Consider the following 21,157-nt stretch of genomic DNA (forward strand, 5'->3'; position numbering starts at 1 on the left):
GTGAAACAAATGACCAAGATACACTATATAGACAAAAGTATTGGAACACCTGACTACTCCAGCCTAATGTAGTTATTCCCGAAAATGTTACCAATAAAAATGGAGGCACTCAATTAAATAGGATGATTTTAGTAGTTTTGCAGTAGAATTTAATTTTCATTCGATCTTCTATACTCAAACCTGTTTCATGACAATGCCACATAAAACATAGTTAACATGGAGTGGAGGATCTTAAGTGGCCTGCTATAGAGCTCTGACTTCAACCCTTTTGAACCCTACCTTTGGCATGAATTGGAATGCTGACTGCACCCCAGGTCTCCTCACCCTACACAAGTACCGGACTTTACAATCATCTGTGTGGCTGAATAAGCACAAATCTACATGCACACAATGAACCCTCTGGGGGTCAACAAATGCGGCAATGCATTTTGTGGCATTTTTTCACCATAACGCTGAAACAAACTTGCCTACTGACTGTTATATGTTCATCTGCTCATCGGCGTCTTTGGAGGTAATTGAACTTGTAAATGGTTAATTTATTTATTGGCTATTTGTGATTAAAAGGTAAATTTAATATTTTTTCACATACATATTGTTTTAAACCTCATGAACCTATGAGTAAATGTATATTGTAAGTGAACAGGTTTGTTCGTTATTTTGACTAATTTGGCTAATTTAGTGCTGGGACAACTTGCGGAACTCCATGCGCAGAAGCAGATTCGAGGTGGAGATTCCTGGGAGAAATATGGGAAAAACTGGGAAAATATAGTAAATTACTTATTCTGCAGTTGTCTTGGCAGTGAATAATATGGACAGAGCAATGAATCTGCTTTCCTTGGATAATTTGTCAACTATTACCATGCTGTTCGTATTAGAAAAGAGATAAATGACATAACTTGTGTGAGAACTTGGCAAAAGAAAAACAAAATCCCCTTGAGAATATGTTTTATTCAGAATTATGTCTCTCAGTTCCACATTGGAATGATGCAGAGATTGGGGAAGGATGGTTACTATTCTATCTTGGAATATGAATGAACTTACATTATATAGTCAAACATTTGTGCAAAACTGACTACCATAACCATATGTGGTTATTTTCCAAAAGAGTCAAACAAAGTCATAAGCACACATTTATGTAATATTACTTAGTAGTAGTATAAAATTGCTCTTCGATATGCCCAATCTGTTCTAGCATGGCAATTCCCCTGTACACACACACACACACACACACACACACACACACAAAACCATACATAAAACATGACCTTAAATTTTACAGAATGAAAGCTACATGTTCATATTTGTTTTGCTTAATTGAGTTTTTAAAGGACTTTTAAAAGCATGAAATAAATAAAAGAGAGCCCAGCATTCAGCTAAGGTTAGGCTGCCTCCTGAATTGTACTCTAGCCGAATGTTAGGGTTCTACACTGTAAGTCAGGTGTTCACAGGCTTTTGGCCATGTAGTGCATTTGTCTGTTTTTGCATTTACTTCAAGCTCTAATAATATGTTTTTTTTATTAATAAAATTAATCTAAAAATAATCATTTTGCTCATAAGCAGCAAATGCTAAACTGGTTTCTTATATGTACTTTTCAATTTGAGTGTAGCATTGCTTGGCATTCCACTGTTCATCAACTTCTGTTTGACCTGTATGGAAAAGACAGCATGACAATGCAATATATTAATACATTACAAATAAGATAAGGAATATAAAAAGTTAGATATTTTAAAGAACTGATATTTTATCCTAATTTGAATTGTTTCTGAACACTTTTAAAGGTTCAGCTATTTTGTTAAATTTTTTGCCTTAAACATCTAAAATATTGAAAATGTGGCAGGTTGGAGACTGTGGCAAAAAATATTTGTTACTGGCTTGAATTCCATGTTTAATGATCCAATACTGTTGCTGATAAGACATCAAGACATTGGGTGAAAAGGTGTAGTCAGTAGTTCAACTTTTATTTGAGTATTTTAAGTACATTTAGTATTTTACTTGAGTGAAGAATGTGTGACATTGCTATCTCTGAGTATATACCAGTATACAGTATATATTCAACAATTATTGGATTTTTCTTCCAATTTATATCTTACCTGTTGGACAATTATTTCCATGTCAGATTCCAGTAAGTTGTTAGTTGACTTGATTTTGAGTTGTATCACTAAAAACCGTTAAAGACATTCATTCAAATGATACAATTAATACAATTAATAAAGGAAATTTTAGAAAGTTACAATCTGCCTAATAATTTTGCACCAGTTTCTTAAAAACATTACCTGATATGAGTTTAGCTGGGATGGCTGCCTCTGTAAGACAAAAAGGCAGGTACATTGTCTTTGTGTTAGACCATTTAGGTCTGTTGAGTACATATTCTGTCTAACCCAAGAATCTCAGTATGCGTACATACCAGTTGTGCTATTACATTACATCTTATAACCACTTCTCTCTTCCAGTTCAAGCAAGTCTTGAACTTTGAGTTTGTTACTCTGGCCATGACTATGGTTTGAAACTAGCAACAAAAAAGTACTTCATTGGTATTATTATGATAAGTATTCAGACCCTAAAGCAGCCCAAAATTATGCTCATATGAGACATCTGTAGCTTTAGTCAAAAGCTTTGAGAATGACATAAATATTAATTTTAACAAGTCTGCTGCTTATAGTCTGGAGTAATATCCTTGCCTGTGAATTACTTTTTTGTCCAAAGCAATGATGACTGCACATGTTTCCTTAAAGGTAACAATGATACTTTTGCACTACATTCATACTATAAATGCTTTCTATACTATAATTACTTTTTTTTCTCTAATCATTGTTGACATCTGCTGTTGTATCTCCCAATATGAAAGTCCTAGAGTTATCAATTACAATCAAACTTTTATTAAATGTAAAGCTAAATAAAAAATTTAAAAAACCAACAAAAGCCCCTTCACAACAGTTGGCCAGATGAAAAACACCATTCAGTAAGTAACAATCATGACTGACTCAACTAGAGTAAATACAGGTGGTTTATTTCAAACTGTACGCTATCTTGTAATAAACCTCAAAAACAGGAAAACAAGAATAAAGTTTGCTGCTGACAAAAATCTGATATGTATTTGGATAATGCCAATAGACATAATTTGCAAAGACACCAGAGATGAAAACATTGCAGTCATTTGCAAAAAAGGATTTTCAACCAAGTAATTAAAATTACCATGTAATTTTATATTATACATTTTATTTTATATTTTTATAAACTAATGCCTTTATAGATATTTGAAATATAGAGGGGGAGGAGAGGGGAATACTCACTAGCACAAGCTGATGGGTACAGGTTAGTGCAAGGTATATCATTCCAATTAACTAAAGAAAAGAGAAATGACAAAAATGTTTAATATGTCGAAATATACAGATTTATTTCAGATAGTTACAGTTATTTTTTTTCATCAATTATAGAATAAGAATTTCTGGTATCAAATATTTTATAATTGAGCCTTGGAAATAGTAAAATTACACATATTATAAATAATATTATACATATTAGGTGAATAATCTGAATTTCATTAATGGATAATGTTTTAGAAAGAAGTAGATCACAAAGCAAGGTCTGAGAAAAAATGTTGTAGGTAAAATAATGATAATGTCAGAGATTAAGCCCTTACTCAGTTTGCAGCAGGAAGTTTTGAGCGATTACTGACTTACATGTTTATCTAGTCACGAGTGGTATTTTTTTACTGATGTGTCTATTGTTAATGTGCTTATTTCATTAATGCCATGTCTCCACCCCTGTCTTGTTATTAGTCCTTGTTTTCAGGAGTTGTTCAGTTGACAAGTTTGTTCACTTTCCTTTGTCTGCTTATTCAGCAATGTAAAACATTGACTTGAGATGAAGTCTCTCCACATCTGCCCCATGCAGACTCTCCACTGGTGTCCCACAAGGCTCAGGACTTGGTCCCCGGCTGGCAGACATATTGTATATTCATGGATGAGTGCTCATCGACTAAAACTCAACCCCAGCAAAATCAAAATGCTGGTCATCCCAGGTGATTCATCTCCAGGTCTTGACTTGTGTTTACCCTGCCCAAGTTCCGGTAGCTGCACGCATCAGATTCAAAACATTGATGCTTGCCTACAAAGCCAAATATGGACCAGCACTATCTTACCTCAGAGATCTCATCAATCCTCTAGCACTGCTCAACTGGTACCACCTTTTCTCAGGGTAAGAGGTAACTATACCTCAAGACTCTTTTCTGTTCTGGCACTGAAGTGGTGAAATGAACATCTTCTAGATGTCCGAGCAGCGGAGTCCTTAGCTATCTTCAAGCGACAGGTAAAGGCCCACCTCTTTCTGAATCACTTAAACTAACACTTTTCCAGTTTTGCTTAGTCTTTTATAAAAAAAAAAACAAAAAAACAGAAAGACTCTTAACAGAGTTGTAGGTTGATTTATCTTAAGTTTGTAATCTAGCATACCAGTGTAGATTTATTCATTGTACATATTCTTTTTTTACGTCGCTCTGGATACGGGCATCTGCTAAATGTTATAAATGTAAAATGTAAAAGTTTTGTTTTGGTATGTCATATTTATGAAATAGATGAGGGTTTATTGATACTGTACACTATTCCATGCACACAGTATTTTTAATTCAACAGATCTTTTTAGAAGATTTTTAGAATTTTGATTAGCATGTTTTACACATTGAGAATCTTTGGGATAAGAGGTGCAATTTTCAGCAAGTAAAGAAAGCATTGTGAATTTTTTGCAACAACTTGCCATACAAGTAATGAAGCAAAAATCTATAATTTCTGATACTGTTGTCAATTCATGTTTTAGTTTTGATGCACACACTATGAAGTAAATATTAAAGCAGAAACCTTGAAAATTAATCTCCAAACAGTGCTCCGACTGCATATTATTATCAGGTTGTCCAGCGGACCAGTTGTAGTAATCAAATGCTGATCCATCAGTCCACACCCAAACAAAATTCTAGAAAATATCAAATATAGACAATTTTTATTATAAAATAATTATTCTAAAATCTAAATGATGTGTTTGTTTTACAAACCTGTACTACATCGGTGGCACCCAACCAAGTTTCTGCATTGGAACCTGTTTTACTTAGGACTAAACCCTTGATGAATGCGTACTCTTCTTTGTTGTGCAAAGATGCAAGATGCCCTCCCATGGTCACACAATTTTTCTGGAAGAAAACTTAATAATTACTATAATTTATTTATATTTTTTCTGAAGCAATTCACATTCATTAGAAGAGATTACCTCTGCATCATTCCAGTTTGTTGCTGTTGTGAAGATCCTGAAGCAGCGTGATCCAAACTGTGACCAGTTTTGTTGGCATCTTAGATCTTAAGAGATGTACCACATAATAAATATAAACAATGTTATAATATGGAGCAGATTGCATGTATAAGTACCTATGTCAGAATCACAAAGTCTGCTTAACAAATAAGTAAGGTCAGATTTCTGATAATAGATGATTCATAAACACATGGGATTTAAGCAAAATAATATAACCTCTGAGTTTTAGCAAGAGATTTGTTAAAAAAAAAAAAAAAAAAAAAAAAGATAAGTAAAAGTAAAGATTTTCTAACCTGCATTCCTAATGCCTTGATAAAACCAGATACAAATAAAAATACTGTGATATACAAATAAAATGTAATTATATTTATGCCTAATGATTAATACTGTATAAGATATTTGATATAATTTTATATTATTTGATTCATTTGGTAAATGAAAGACTTCTATATATTGTTTATAGAATATATATATATATATAGTTTCTCTGTCTTTCATTGATAGAGTTTTTTTATTCAACTTAGATTTATTTTGGTAATTTTTTGTAATTTAAAAAAATGTATTACTATGAAAAATAAACAGTACTTTGAATTATTTTGATTAATAAAACTTCAGCTCACCGCTTTGTGCAAAGGAAATTGTGGATAACCCTAAAAAGAAAGAAATATGTGTTGAGACCTGCGATGTTGTATGGTTTAGAGACAGTGGCATTGAGTAAAAGTCAGGAGGTGGAGCTGGAGGTAGCAGAGCTGAAGATGTTGAGATTTTCGTTGGGATTTTATTAGAGGGACAGCGCATGTGGGATGTTTTGGAGACAAGGTGAGGGAGGCGAGATTGAGATGGTTTGGACATGTGCAGATGGGGGACATGGGGTATATCGGTAGGAAAATGCTGAGGATGGAGCCACCAGAAAGGAGGAAAAGAGGAAGAAAGACCAAGGAGGAGGTTTATGGATGTGGTGAGGAAAGACATGCAGGTAGTTGGGTTTAAAGCGGCAGATGTAGAAAACAGAGGGGTTATGATCAGGATGATCCGCTGTGGAGACCCCTAATGGGAGCAGCCGAAAGAAGAAGAAGACGAAGAAACATAAAAGGAATAATGGCTTTGTACCTAAAAGCAGGGTATATTCAAAATGAATTATTATAAATGAATACATTAAAGAAACTATATATATATATATTATATAAGTTGTAAAGTTTAATGACTAGAGACTTTCAAGTTACAGTAAAGTGATAGCCCAAGTTACTGACCTGAAATTAGCAGAATGAACAACATTAATGCCGATATATCTAGAGCTGTGAGTACATAAGAGGCAAAAGAAAAGAAAAACTTTTTTATATATACAGTATGTATATATATATATATATATATATATATATATATATATATATATATATATATATATATATATATATATATATATATATATATAATTAAGTTAAGTGGAACCACGGTCCCAGCACCACCAAACTGCCACTCCAGGGCCCTTGAGCAAGGCCCTCTCAACTTCTCAATTGCAAAAATGAGATAATTGTAAGTCGCTCTGGATAACGATCTGCCAAATGCTGTAAATGTACTCAATAAATTCCAAGCATAATCACATATACAAACGTAAAAGGTATTGTAGAAATATTTACTCCAGCCAGACATGAAATATTATAATAATAAATCAGACATATAATATTTAATGATGTTGGCTTGTGGATATATCTCTATAAAAGCACAAATAAAATAAAAAAAAAACATAGATAAATATACAAATATACTGTCATCATTTAAAGATCGCAATATAAATGCAAGCAACCAGGAGCTGGTGGGGGACAGACAGAGTTGAAGACATCCACAGCTTAAATAAGAGACATTTTTCTTGTAGAAAAATTTTCAATGCTCTTTTAAAAAAAAAAGATTTTTTAAAAAATTTACAGTTCAAACATAATCAAGAAAGTGATGTACACTTACCTGTTTGATGGAACAAATATTTATGCACAATCCATTTCTTCCTGCTTATGTTTATCATGTTCTTCTGTTTTTGCATTTATAAGAATGTAAAATCAACCGTGAATTGTGTTGTCATTGTTAATGTGAGGTGTTTACAGTAAAAAGTGCCTTTCTATATCCTAGCCAGCACATCATTAACATAACTTTTCATATTCATACTTTTCCAATTTGCTTAGAATGCGATTCAATTTCTTTTAAATTTACATGTAATGGGCAACCGTGCATTACTACTCATGTTGAAAAAAATAACTCTTCAGTCTTTATATGAACTAAATACACTTTAAAAGAAAAAAACCTATATATAGCAAAAAAAAGGGAACAGCAAAGAAGCATGAGAACACAAATAGTAAACTTTATTAAATGAAAATAACAAAATAGTAAAATATAAGCAGTAACAAGTTCCCTGAAACAATTAAAAGTTGCCTCTCTCTCTTTCTCTTTCTCTTTCTCTCTCTCTCTCTCTCTCTCTCTCTCTCTCTCTCTCTCTCTCTCTCTCTCTCTCTCTCTCTCTCCCTTTCTCTTACTCTCTAATATATATATATATATATATATATATATATATATATATATATATATATATATATATATATATATATATATATATATATATTAGGGGTGTAACAGTAAACAAAATTCACGGTTCGGTACGTACCTCGGTTTTTAAGTCACGGTTCGGTTCAAATTTGGTACGGTTAGGTGAAAGAAATGCAAATCATAAAATTGCCTGTTATTTCTTATTAATGTAGTTTGTTATTATGAACATTTGTGATCATCAAAATTTGAACAGTTTACATTTTTAAAACAATTTTTAAAAAAATGCCTGCTTGGTTAAATAATATGTAATAGTTTATATTTTATAAAACAAAATGTAATAGAAAAAAATCTAATTCATGCAATACGCTTTTTTATTATATTGATTAAATTGATTAAATAAAATTAAATAAATTGATACATTTAATTCAATAGTTTGCATTTGTTAGACCCTATTTGGGTAATACTGATATATTTTTGTGTGTATGTGCATGTGTGTGTGTGTGTGTGTGTGTGTGTGTGTGTGTGTGTGTGTGTGTGTGTGTGTGTGTATGTGTGTTATTGACATTTATTATTTAATTTTCTAATGGCATGATCTGCTTAACTGTTCTTATTTCAGCAGACTTTAACAAATGTCTTCATTCCTGCCATCCTACATTCATCTCGATATGCAGAATTGTCAGGATTTCTTTCTTTTAGGAGCAATTCTTGAAGCTGGACATAAAGCATTAAATAATCAATATTGCTAGAATTAGCTGCTTACTAATTTATATCTCGCAATTCTGACTTTTTCTTTCGCAATTTAGACTTTTTTCTCGCAATTGTGAGTTAATATCTTGCAATTCTGAGGAAAAAAAGTCAGAATTGTGAGATAAATCGTCACTATAACCTTTTTTATTATTATTATTCAGTGGAGGATACAGGCTTCCATAGATTCGTTTTCATGGACACGAATTTCCCTCTTTTTTTCATGTCACTCCGCAGGACTGCCCCAGTCGGGCTCCATCTCCATAGCAACGGAGCGAGAGGATCATTAGTAATGCTGACAGAAATGCCAAAGGTAATTTAAAAAACAATACTGCTTCTGTGAAATCCAGTGGCAGAAAACATTGGCAGAGGCAACAAAACTACTTCCTATTGAAATTCGTTACATAGAAAGTCCTCTTCAGTGACACGAAAAAAGTAGGGAAATTGTGTCTATGAACACAAATCAATAGATTAAATTTTGGCTATTTTTTTTAAAGAAGAAATACATTTAAAAACAAAAAATGCAACAGCATCTGTTTTACAAAACATTTAATTAGTAATGTTTTTTGATCTAAATCCAGTGCTGTATTTTCAATGGAAATCGTTGCATAACATTTGTTTGAAAAGTCTAAAGGCTAACAAATCCATTCCCTATTTGTTTTTTAGACATTTGCACACATTTGTTTGTGCATTCGATGTGCCACCGAAGGATTTTTCTGTTTTTCCCCTGGCACGGCATTAAAAGCAAATTATGTAGTGGCACGATTATAAACATGTGCATGATTTGAATTAACATTATGCTTATTATTTTGTTCTAGTAGAACATCTTATGTTTATATGCATTTTAAATGTGTAATATATTATATATTTTAATTGATTGTTGTATAAGCTTTGTTGTTATGTTATACAATTTTTCAATCAACTTTCAATTTAAACTTTGATGCTTAAAATCTTTTTTATTTTTTAACCCAGACCTGATAAAAACACATCCAAATCCAATGTTTGCAGATACTAAGGGGGGTTTACTGCAAAAAAAAACAAAAAAGAGAAATAAAAGAATAATGACAAAAAAATTTTATTTGATTTGCAGTTGTATTTAAATAATTATGCTTTACCTTAGATAATACATAATAATACTTTTAAATTTGTATCTTTCACGTCCCTCCCCTTTTTGAAACAAATAATCATTTAAATTATAATTGGGCATAAATTACTAACAGACCGTATGTGTACTGGCAAGGCTTAATTGTCCTGGGATCTTCATGGGCAAAAGCTGGTAATTACAGAAAATGGCAACAATTTAAGTAAATTTTTTTTTAACATAAAAAACAATAGTACATATAGGTAACTTACTGTATATGCACACAGAGGCAATTGAATACAGGTGGCAGTAATACAATTTAGCAGGAAGAAGAAGGAAGACAACATTATGGACCATCTATTGGCCAAAACATGAAACATCCATCCAAATTCCCACTTTTTGAAAAAAAGCTTTAAAAAAAGAAATTACCAAAATGACATTATATGAAATTAACAATGATTAACAAATGTAAAGAACAGTAAGCAGAATTTTCAAACAAACAATAGGAACTATATAACTATATAAATACATATTTACACATTTTAACAGTGGTTAGGAGATTTTTTTTTTTTTTTTAAACAAATAAATACACCATAAATCAAGAATTAGGTTGTATTTTTTGTATTTAATTATATTTTTCTTTTTTCTTTCCTTCCCCTCTTTTTCCACCAGGATTTCATTTCACCCTTTCAGTCTGCATCTCTTTTTTGCTTCAGTTAAATGTTTACAGAAATCTTTTGAGAGTTTCCTGCTGAGTTCAACCTCGTTAAGTCCCTCTAGTTTTATGGTTTTAATAAAAGTGTTCACCAACATTTCTGTTATTTCCCTAAATACATTTTGCACATATTTTATTAGCTAGCTAGACATCATAGCTAGCTAGCTAGACAGCTAGCTAGATAGATAGCTAGATAGCTAGATAGATAGATAGATAGATAGATAGATAGATAGATAGATAGATAGATAGATAGATAGATAGATAGATAGATAGATGTACAGTAATATGCAATTTTTGTTATTTACCTTCTATTCTTGGTTTGGTTCGATTTTGTGTAAACAAACTCATCGCTATATTGTGGTGCTGCGCTAAAAAGGGCAGCCCATTTGTACCCCTCTGTTCATTTCAAAATCATCCCTTCAATGTCAATTTTTTTTATGTATTTTTTTTAATAATGATTAATAATATATAATAATTCATAAAAACAATTTTGGAAAGCTGTAGTGATTCATGGTTATCCATAGATATTCTCTGGAGATTCTCTAAAAGCCTACTTTGATTTAGGCCTGCGTTAAGAATTTGCTGTCTGGTGCAATCGTAATTAATTCTCTAGCTGTCCGAAGGTTGTCATGTAACATCATTTGACGGCACAATTTTGCTCTATATCACAGATTTTATTTACACATTCTATTTGCTATTATTGTGTAAGACTTAAGTCTTATGAACAAGGACTGTAAATTTGTCTCCAATTGTCTAATTCATATTTATCTACTTTTTTTTCCATATTTAAGTTATAAAATAATGGTAAAATGAATCTGTTGTTTTATAAAACTGTATGCAGTTTGTCCGGTCCTATGTTCAGACAAATTGTGCTACCTTGTGTAGCCGGTAACGCTATCAATATGTTAGGATACACAGTTATGGAACAGATTGCTAGGTTCACTAAGGGCAAGGAATAGAGAATGCACATTAATATTTAGACAGACTAGGAAAATGACTTTTACCAAGATGTTCTTGATTTATTTATAAAATAAAAAAGGGGTTTAAATAGATGTACATATGAGATGTAAACAATAAAATAAAATGGCAATGAAACAATAAAACAATAAAACAGAAAAAATAGTTAAATTAGCGGGGTTTTTATTTATTTAATTGATTAATTAATTATTTTACTATTTTTCTTCATCTATAGTACAACAAAACAACATTTATAACGCATTATATTACTTTTTGTTAGCGTTTTGAGTGAAAATATAATAATTGCAAATTACATTCTTTCTTCTCATCAGCTCAATTCTGACCTGTGTTACACTCTGCATCAGAGGTGGGAAGTAACGAAAAAATACTTCCTTACTGTACTTAAGTAGATTTTTTCGGTATCAGTACTTTACTCCACTATTTATTTTTCAGACAACTTTTTACTTTTACTCATTAAATTTTTCCACAAATATCTGTACTTTTTTACTTTTTACATTTTCAAAACCGGCTCGTTACTTTAGTTTTAATCCATTGATTTGGTGAAATATTATTTTTTTATTTTCACTGCCTGCCGAGTTCAGCCGAACAACTGATTTCCTGTCATTGCGCGTTCAATCCACTGGTGTATAAAGTACGGACTCTCACTCACCACAGAAGTCAGTAAGAAGTTTGGGGTTAATGTGGATGAGACAGAGGGAGTCAGTGATGTAAACATGACTGAGAACAGACACATTCCTGATCATCATCATCTTTGACCCTCTACCATCATGATCTAAGAGAAAACGCTGGTCTCCTAATTATAGAAAAGCCAAGAGTCCAATAAGCAAAGGCTTGTTTGTCTCTCCTGTGTTGGTGTAATGGTCAGTAAAGTGATTGCTGCTATCTGACTCACCCGGTTTGATTCCTACCCCTTAGCTTTCCTTTAAATTCTTTAAAAAGTTTTTTTTTTTTAAAGAAAAAAGGTCCTAAAAATTCAGGTTCTTGCAGGAGATCCTGTGGCTCAATTGGAAGAGCTTTACCTCTGGGTTGAGAGGTTGCTGGTTCAAACCCCGGCCAGGGCTCAAAGTTAAGAGTGTGGAAGGTTTCGGGGCCGTAGTAAGGAAGGTGTCAGAAATAGCTGCGTGGAAGCTGCGTCTATCTACCTTTAAACCATCAACACAAGAATATAAAGCTAAAGAAAGATTTAGGAAGCAGGAACATAACCAACATCGCAACTAGCAGGCAGAAAGCAGGATTCAAACCCTGATCCTCACCATCAGGGAGACACTAGCCTTAACCCACTGAACCATGGAAGAGATCAGACTGGAAAGCATGTTTAGATGAGGCACAAGCCTTAAACCACTGAGCGACCACTGCTGAAAAGCATGTGTGCTGTTTGGAGGGTTTATACTTTGTTTTATGCCAGTGCAGTAAGAAAGAAGGCATGTAGGACTGGCTTTGAAACCTTATCACCAGCATGGACTATATTAAGGACCATGTTCAGGCACAAGCCTTAACCCACTGAGCTACCACAGAAGTGCCTTTTTTGGTGGAGTTATCTTTCATTAAAGACCAGGAAATCAAGAAATTAATCCAAGGGGACAAGGTCCAGAAGTTTTATTTACCAACACAGCAACCAGCTCGACCAGCAATCAAACTCTCAAGCTTATCCTTGTGGGGATACTGACATTAACCCACTAGGCTATCTATCTATCTATCTATCTATCTATCTATCTATCTATCTATCTATCTATCTATCTATCTATCTATCTGTCTGTCTGTCTGTCTGTCTGTCTGTCTGTCTGTCTGTCTGTCTGTCTGTCTGTCTGTCTGTCTATCTATCTATCTATCTATCTATCTATCTATCTATCTATCTATCTATCTATCTATCTATCTATCTATCTATCTGTCTGTCTGTCTGTCTGTCTGTCTGTCTGTCTGTCTGTCTGTCTGTCTGTCTGTCTGTCTGTCTGTCTGTCTGTCTGTCTGTCTGTCTGTCTGTCTATCTATCTATCTATCTATCTATCTATCTATCTATCTATCTATCTATCTATCTATCTATCTATCTATCTATCTATCTATCTATTTATGATGTGAGGTCCAGTTAACAGCTAAAACAGGTAGCAGTAATAACTACTTTTTACTTAAGTTCATGTCAGAGCCAAAACTTCTTTACTTTCACTTAAGTAAAAAAGTTTAATCAGTACTTCAACTTTTACCCAAGTATTTTAAAACATGAGTATTTGTACTTCTACTTAAGAAAGGATGTGTGTACTTTTGCCACCTTTGCTTGTCAGAAAGAGAACAGACTCTGCTCTACTGAAATTGCAAACTGTAGTCTCTCATCTTTAAGAAATTACCTCAATGACTTCATTTTTTGTTGATTAGATGTGATTCTAAATGTTTAAATGGTTGTTGTCTTTCAGCCACGAACAGTTTTTTAAAATTTCTAAAAACTTTGTTTTTTTGATGAGGCATCTTGACACCTTTTTCCATGTTTATTACCCTTTTCGTTTAATTTTCAATAAAATTTCTGTCACTGTCCTTGATACTTTTATCTTTTAAAGTATTTTAAAGTTATAAAACGCTCTGCAGGTTTCCAGTGTAATGTAAGAAGCAAACTAAGTTCAAAAATCAGGGTTGTTGTGACAAAGAAAAATGGACCCAGAAACAAAGAAAGGGATTTCCATGGAAGCACCCGAAATCACAGTGCAGGTACAATCTTTATATACCATTTTCAGTACCTCCCTTTTTTTTATATTATTTTCAACCTTTACCTCATTAGGCACCATTATTTTTGTGTAATTATTATTTCCAATTTTATAAAAATAATGCTGTCAGAATCCAACCATCTCTATTTATGAAGAAAAAAAAAACAACAACATGTGACCTTTTCATGGTCCAGGCCTTGGCCTGACACCATAATACAGAAACCACTTCAAACCCTGACCATCTATTCTTCCGGCACATTTTTTTTTATTTTTGACAAATCACCTTTAGAACCTTTAGAAGTTAGAAACAAAGTACATTGTTCTCACTCATGCTTTAAACCTAGATCTACACTCCCTAAACTGCTCACTTGTGAGGCTCAGGTTCAGGATGCTCACTCTTAGGCAGGTCATGTCTCAGCTCAATTCCGATGACCGGTTTGTTACGATAGATCTAAAGTACGCATACTTCCACATAACCATCCTTCCCGCTCACAGGAGGTTCCTGAGGTTTGCTTTCGGGGTCGAAGCTTACCAATAACGGGTCCTCCCAGTCGGCCTGGCACTCCCACCCTGCACCTTCACAAAGTGCATGAATAAAGCTTTAGGGCATCCGCATTCTGAACTATATCGACAACTGGATGATATTAGTTCGATTAGAGCGTCGGGCAGTCCGGCACCAAGATGTCATTCTCGCCTACATGAAGGAGCTGGGGTTAAGACTAAACACCAGGAAGAGTGTGCTTTCTCAAGTACAAAGAACCACCTTCCTGGGTGTAGTGTGGGACTCGACCGTTATGCGGGCACAACTGTCTCCCGCTTGGATCGAAGCTATCCTATGCTACAGCTTCCAATGTGATTCCACTTGGCCTCCTGCACATGAGACCCCTCCAGTGGTGGCTCAGAGAGGGAGGGTTCTCCCAAAAGGGCAATCCACTCCGAACTATCAAGGTCCTGAAACTAATGAACTTTACACAGGCTTTAACGAAAGACAGTGTATGTTACACGGTGTAACGGGTGAAATATGTTGTGGCTCCTTTAAGAGCAAAGCGACATTTTGGGAATAGCCTGGCGCCGCATTTTTCCGCTATTACTGCATGTGTGGAGACCAAGGAATATGTCCTTATTATTTTCTAATGCTCATTTCTAAGTTTCTTTGACTAAACCTTAACGCTGTTGCCAAGAATAATAAAAAAGCACAAGTTTTGGAAACCTGTCTGTGCTTATATGATTTCTGTTGCAACTGGAGTTAGTGAGCTCTCCCTTCACCCAGACTTAATGCGCTACAACGGCTTGTATCTAAACAGTAGCCGACCAAGAAAGTCATTGTTCACTGTCTTCCTTCTTCCTTTCACAACTATTTCTCTCGGGAGTTTATCTTTTGGCATCGTCGTGCGTTTAAAAATCTCCATCGGTGGAAGTTTTTTCTCCCGAAGCCGTGCAGCTCAGAACACAGGTGAGGTGTGTTTTTTCGTTTACGTTCGGAAATATCATTGGTCTAATGTTATGGGGTTCAGTATTTTGGCTTGAAGTTTGTGAAACCGGGAAAAACCCAGGAAAAATTAATAAATAAGCCGCTTCGTTGTTTAAGCCGCGGGGTTCAAAACGTGGGAAAAAAGTAGCGGCTTATAGTCCGAAAAATACGGTACCTTAAGACAAGCTGTTTGAAGCACTTCATGATAATACAGTAGCTGTAAATGTAATGGAAGGGTAGTCATTGAAGCAGGACTGATGACTACTAATGCGTGTAAGATTGTTGTGGCATTTAAAACATTGGAACAAAGGGGCTGCACAGAGAGAGACAGTCAGAGATATCAGAAAGAACATCTACCACCTGCTCTGACCAATCTGCCAAGGATTTTGTCTGGTCAAGCAGCTTTCTGTGGGTTGAGCCTGAATAGAGAATATTCATCAGAATTTTCTCAGAACTTTCATCAGCCATGGTAATACACAACACTTGGTTGTTGGGAAGAGGCGTGTTCTCCTGTTCTCCTTGCCTCTGCATTCTTCTGCTTTTTAAATTAAACAGTTGGAGAACTCAAGTGAAATCATTACATGGAATAGCATGTAGAAAACAATGAAGACATCTATAAATAAATAAATTATTTTGTATTGATAAATCATTATGAAGCACCTCTGTTCGACATACTACTCAAGTTACCAAAGTTAAAATAAAAGAAAACAGACCAAACACACTGACAGCTATTGGCCAACCACACTTAGCTTGTTAACTTTAACATAACGCTTTTAGCGTTTTAGGATCAATGACACAGCAGTGGATAAACTGCACAGCCAGTGTAACTGTGTTTGAAATTTTGTAATCCCTGTACATTAATTTATAAAACTGTAAACTAATTTGAAACTGTCAAAGGTCAGGTAATATGTACTGCATAAGCTAGTATTTACTGAAATACATCAACCATAACATTAAAACAGACAGGTAAACTGAACTGAGAGCATGTCAACTATCAGTTTTTAAAGCTGATGCTATGAAATAAGGAAAAATGAGCATGTGTAAGGATCTGAGCAGCTTTGACAAGGACCTTGTACTCGTTCCAGTACATGTTGCAGCTATCTAACATTGCTGCAGACTAAGTACACTACGGTGGCCGAGAAGTGCAAAACAAATCCAAAAACAAATTAACAAATCCGAAAACAAATTAACAAATCCAAAAACAAATTAACAAATCCAAAAACAAATTAACAAATCCAAAAACAAAGTAACAAATTCAAAAACAAATTAACAAATCCAAAAACCCATTAACAAATCCGAAAACACATTAACAAATCCGAAAACACAATAACAAATCTGAAAACAAATTAACAAATCCGAAAACACATTAACAAATTCAAAAACAAATTAACAAATCCGAAAACACTAACAAATCTGAAAACAAATTAACAAATCCGAAAACACATTAACAAATCCAAAAAACACAACGACAAGTCAGTCAAACCGGAAAAGGTAGGTAAAGTTTGTGAGCGGAATCTTATCAATCATTGGACGAGACACCTGTCACTCACCTGTATATTTTGAATGACAGGTGTCTTGTCCAATGATCTGTAAGTTTCCATTCACAAACTATACCTACCTTTTCCGGTTTGTCTGACTTGTCGTTGTGTTTTTGGATTTGTTAATTTGTTTTTGGATTTGTTAATTTGTTTTCGGATTTGTTAATTTGTTTTTGAATTTGTTAATGTGTTTTCGGATTTGTTAATTTGTTTTTGAATTTGTTAATGTGTTTTCGGATTTGTTAATTTGTTTTTGAATTTGTTAATTTGTTTTTGGATTTGTTAATTTGTTTTTGGATTCGTTAATGTGTTTTGCACTTCTTGGCCACCGTAGTACACCCCTTCATGGCAATGGTATTCTCTAAAGGCAGTGTCCTCTTTTAGCAAGATACAAGATCTTAACCTAGCACACCTTCAGAGATCCTGGGTTAAAATTTAACGGTTTAATATTGTTTGGTGCAATAGGGACCAACCTAATATTAGACAGGTAGTTTTAATGTTATGTCTGAGAGATATGAGATATTTAAATATTATTAGGTAGTGACAGAAGATAACATTTTATGAATTTGTGGGTGCAGAAACACTATGACACTGCTGCCATAATGTTAAAAGTGTCTAAGTATAAATTAAACATTTTAAATGTTATATTTTTATTTTATATATTTCTGTTAAGCTGTTGGTGACAAAGTTTTTGTTGTGGTTTACACAAACAAGGCATAACATTATGACCACCTGCTTAATATTGTTTTGTTCCCTCTTCTGCTGTCAAAACAGTTCTGACCCATCGAGCATTAACAGCATTACCTTCTCCAGCAGTTTAAGCTACAATAGCTTCTGTTGGATCGGACCACACGGGCCAGCCTTCACTCCCCACGTGCATCAATCAGCCTTGACTGCCAATGAACATGATGAATACAATTCCATCCTTGGACCACTTTTAAAAGATACTAACCACTGCAGACTGGGAACAGCCCACAAGAGCTGCAGATTTAGAGATGCTCTGACCCACTCGTCTAGCCATCACAATTTGGCCCTTGTCAAACTCAGCTTTTAAACGCATCAACTTCGAGGACAAAATGTTCACCCTAACCCTAATTTATCCCACCCACTAGCAGGTGCCATGATGAAGAGATAATCAGCATTATTCACTTCACCTGTCATCATGTTATTCCTGGTCAGTGTATTACATATTATTTGTGGTATTGTATAACTTTATAAAAACAGACAAAGAATATATAATATATAACATATATAACATTTCTGTTTCATGATTATTAATTATTTGATGATCCGTTAAGTTTCAAAGCAACAGTTTAGTAGTTTTCATTTTTACCTATCAGGCCTTAAATATTTACCTGACACAGTATACCTTTATTATTTTTAAACTGTGCAAATTTTGTTTGCTATTGGGCTGCGTTGTTAGATTAAGTGATTCAGGACGTATAAATAATTGGTTCTGTGTGCTGGTTCTGTGAAGATTTAGAAGAACACCAAATTGGTTCCAACATTTTTTGCACCCTTAATTTTCCATTATATTGCAGCCAAAATGTAAACAAGAACTTTTCAATATTTGAAAATATGCTGCACCACAAAACATTAAAATCTAATGTCATTGATTCATTCATTTGCAGTATCCAATTTATCTTGGTCAAAGTTGCAGAAAAACACTGGTGAGAGGGCACCTGGCCAGTTCATCTCAGGGCACCACACTCATAGCACACACTCATTAACATGTAGAGTGAATGTGTGACCAATCTAGCTAAGCAAACAGAGCTAAGGGAAAATGCAGTGGCAAAATTAAAAAAATAAATACGTTGCTCCGCCTCTGAACTCTGCCAAGGACGTTGCTCCACCTCTGAACTCCACCGAGAACGTTGCTCCGCCTCTGATCTCCGCCGAGGACATCTCTCAGCCTTTGATTTCCGCCGAGGGGGTCGTACGGCCAGTAATCTCCGCCGTGGACGTCGCTCGGCCTCCGATCCCTGCTGAGGGCTTCGCTCCATTCCAGGTCTCCCTGGTGGGAATCGCACTGCTCCAGATCACCATGGTGGGTGTCACTCTGCTCCAAACCTCCATGGGGGGCGTCACTCTGCTTCAGGCCTCCGCAGAGGGCATCGATTTGCCTCGGCTTTTCCCGGTTCCGCGGCGATCCTGACCGGGCCTCCTTCTACCCAGGACGGATGGCGAGGCCGGGTGGTTTGGGGCATTGGGTGCCCCTTTGGCGGCTGTCACGCTGCCTGTATCTCTGCTGCCTACCGGCCTTGATCTCAAACACCTGGGACTAGTTAGCCACACACCTTCATAAACTCCCGTTCTAGAGTCTCTCGCTGTCCGTTATTGCACGTTATGCTGGTAGGACTCGAGACTCTCTCTCTTCGTGTGGACCGTGCCTCTTTCCAGGCGCATCACAGATATCACCTTCACGCTTCGGATTCCGGTTCGGACAGTGTGGACCTCGCCTCTTTCAGGGCTCTTCCGCCTCCGTTTCTCTCAGCCTGACACCTATACAGCAGTGGTCTCCAACCTTTTTTGCGCCACGGACCGGATTAATGTAGGACTATAGTTTCACGGACCGGTTTAATGTCAGACACTAATTTCACAGACAACAAAATAAAATGATACGACCAGCATAAAAACTGGTATTTTCCAAATATAATAATAAACGTGAATCCACCGTGTTATTTTTTGTTCATTTTGCTAACTTGGGGGTTTGAATTAAGCGGATTGTAGGACATGTGACAGAGGCATCTTGACATGCATCAAGAGTGAGTCATAGACAGATGTGGCAGAGAGAATCCGGTAATTTTACAAAATTAAACATAGTTCAGAATCAGATAATAAATAAATCCGAAATAATGTAAGTTATGTATTCTTTCTGTGCAGCCCGGTACCAATTGGCCCACGGACCGGTGCCGGTCCACGGCCCGGGGGTTGGGGACCACTGCTATACAGTACAATCCTTTTCATTTTAGGAATTTTAGAGACCATCACATTCATACACAGCTCCTCCCTGAAATGTGGCCACAACGATGAAAGCATACAAAATGTTTTTAATTTCTGGGGCTTTAAGAATTGTATTTATTGGAAATAAGAGGCCCAAACTTTACAATAACCCTGCAGACAATGAGCTCCATGTAGACATGTTACACCAGGATTGTTGTGAAAGGACTTACTTGTCCTGCACAGAACCTTGACCTTAACTCTTTGAACTCACTAATGCACATTTATCTAATTCATCTCAAATAAGTAAAGGAGGACAATTTTGAGGTAGCAACATGCTTTTAACCATATAACTGTAATTTAGACAGGAGCCCACTTAAGTTTTAAAAATAAAGGTAGTCACAGCCTACAAATTGTTAAAAATGATCACTTTTATTTACTATTTGGCAACTATTCATTCCTTTATTGCCTTTAACATTTGAAGCAGATTCAATTGTTGTAGTTATAACTTCAATGAGCCTACTGTACCTATATCCAAATAAGTTTTCATTTGATTCATATCTAAATTGTAAAATAACAGCTTTCACTTTGTCATTCAATAAGTTATTGTTTTTTATAAAAAAAAAATTATTTGTACACAATTCATTTTTTTCCACCATTTGTACTCTATGCATATTTTCTACAAAAAAATAAAAAAGTATCATTCACACAAATGTAGCTTTGTATTGCGTTGTGTTATTTTGGCTGCTGTTTGAGACGTTGCTGAGGGGACGAGAAGGATGGATAGAGGAGTAAGTTCCATTTCTCATTTTGCTCTGGCATTGACGAAGCTCAGCTGCGTAGCCTTCAAAGCTCTCGTCCTGAGGAGCTGCTTCCACATCAGTGCTTCGCTCGAAAGATGGAGAATCTTTCCGCTCTACTGTTTCTTCCTTCTGGCCGCTCATCGCAGTCTTTGTGTCATCTACTGCAACTGAGAAAGAGAAATGATTAAGGACAAATGTGCAACTTTATGAAGAACGCTAGAAGAAATGCAGTAATTGTTTAGGTTTCCGTAGATTTCAGTACCGTAGAACTCGTTTTACACATTTTTGTTTACCTTGCCCTAACGCAGCACACACTATTATACGACAATAGGCAGATCAAATCTTAACTTATATAATCATCTTGGATTT

At 35.0% G+C, this 21,157-nt stretch overlaps 2 protein-coding genes across 5 annotated transcripts in view; both read right to left on the reverse strand.

Annotated features, from left to right (window-relative positions):
• Positions 1 to 1,233: 1,233 nt before the first annotated feature.
• On the reverse strand, positions 1,234 to 7,377 carry LOC310726520 (galactose-specific lectin nattectin-like). The gene is made up of 10 exons (XM_083542225.1): positions 7,256 to 7,377; positions 6,547 to 6,591; positions 5,917 to 5,946; positions 5,258 to 5,343; positions 5,046 to 5,180; positions 4,855 to 4,966; positions 3,292 to 3,342; positions 2,275 to 2,304; positions 2,092 to 2,159; positions 1,234 to 1,647 (listed from the first exon to the last, which is right to left on the reverse strand). The coding sequence occupies exons 1-10, from the start codon at positions 7,329 to 7,331 to the stop codon at positions 1,567 to 1,569; spliced, it is 714 nt and encodes a 237-aa protein (XP_083398351.1). The 5' UTR covers positions 7,332 to 7,377; the 3' UTR covers positions 1,234 to 1,566.
• Positions 7,378 to 20,398: 13,021 nt separating this feature from the next.
• rgs12a (regulator of G protein signaling 12a) overlaps positions 20,399 to 21,157 on the reverse strand; it is a 34,615-nt gene continuing 33,856 nt past the window's right edge. For 3 of the 4 annotated variants that reach the window (XR_014533775.1, XM_083542129.1, XM_083542128.1), the window contains one exon: positions 20,399 to 20,955. Coding sequence is in view for 2 of the 4 variants with exons in the window: in XM_083542129.1 (XP_083398255.1) it covers positions 20,690 to 20,955 (266 nt within the window). In the remaining 2 variants the exon portion in view is untranslated. The remainder of the gene's footprint in view (positions 20,956 to 21,157) is intronic. The other variant, XR_014533776.1, reaches the window with a different exon arrangement.

Source organism: Silurus aristotelis (genome assembly GCF_946808225.1).
Source record: "Silurus aristotelis genome assembly, chromosome: 5".
Lineage (NCBI taxonomy): Eukaryota > Metazoa > Chordata > Actinopteri > Siluriformes > Siluridae > Silurus > Silurus aristotelis.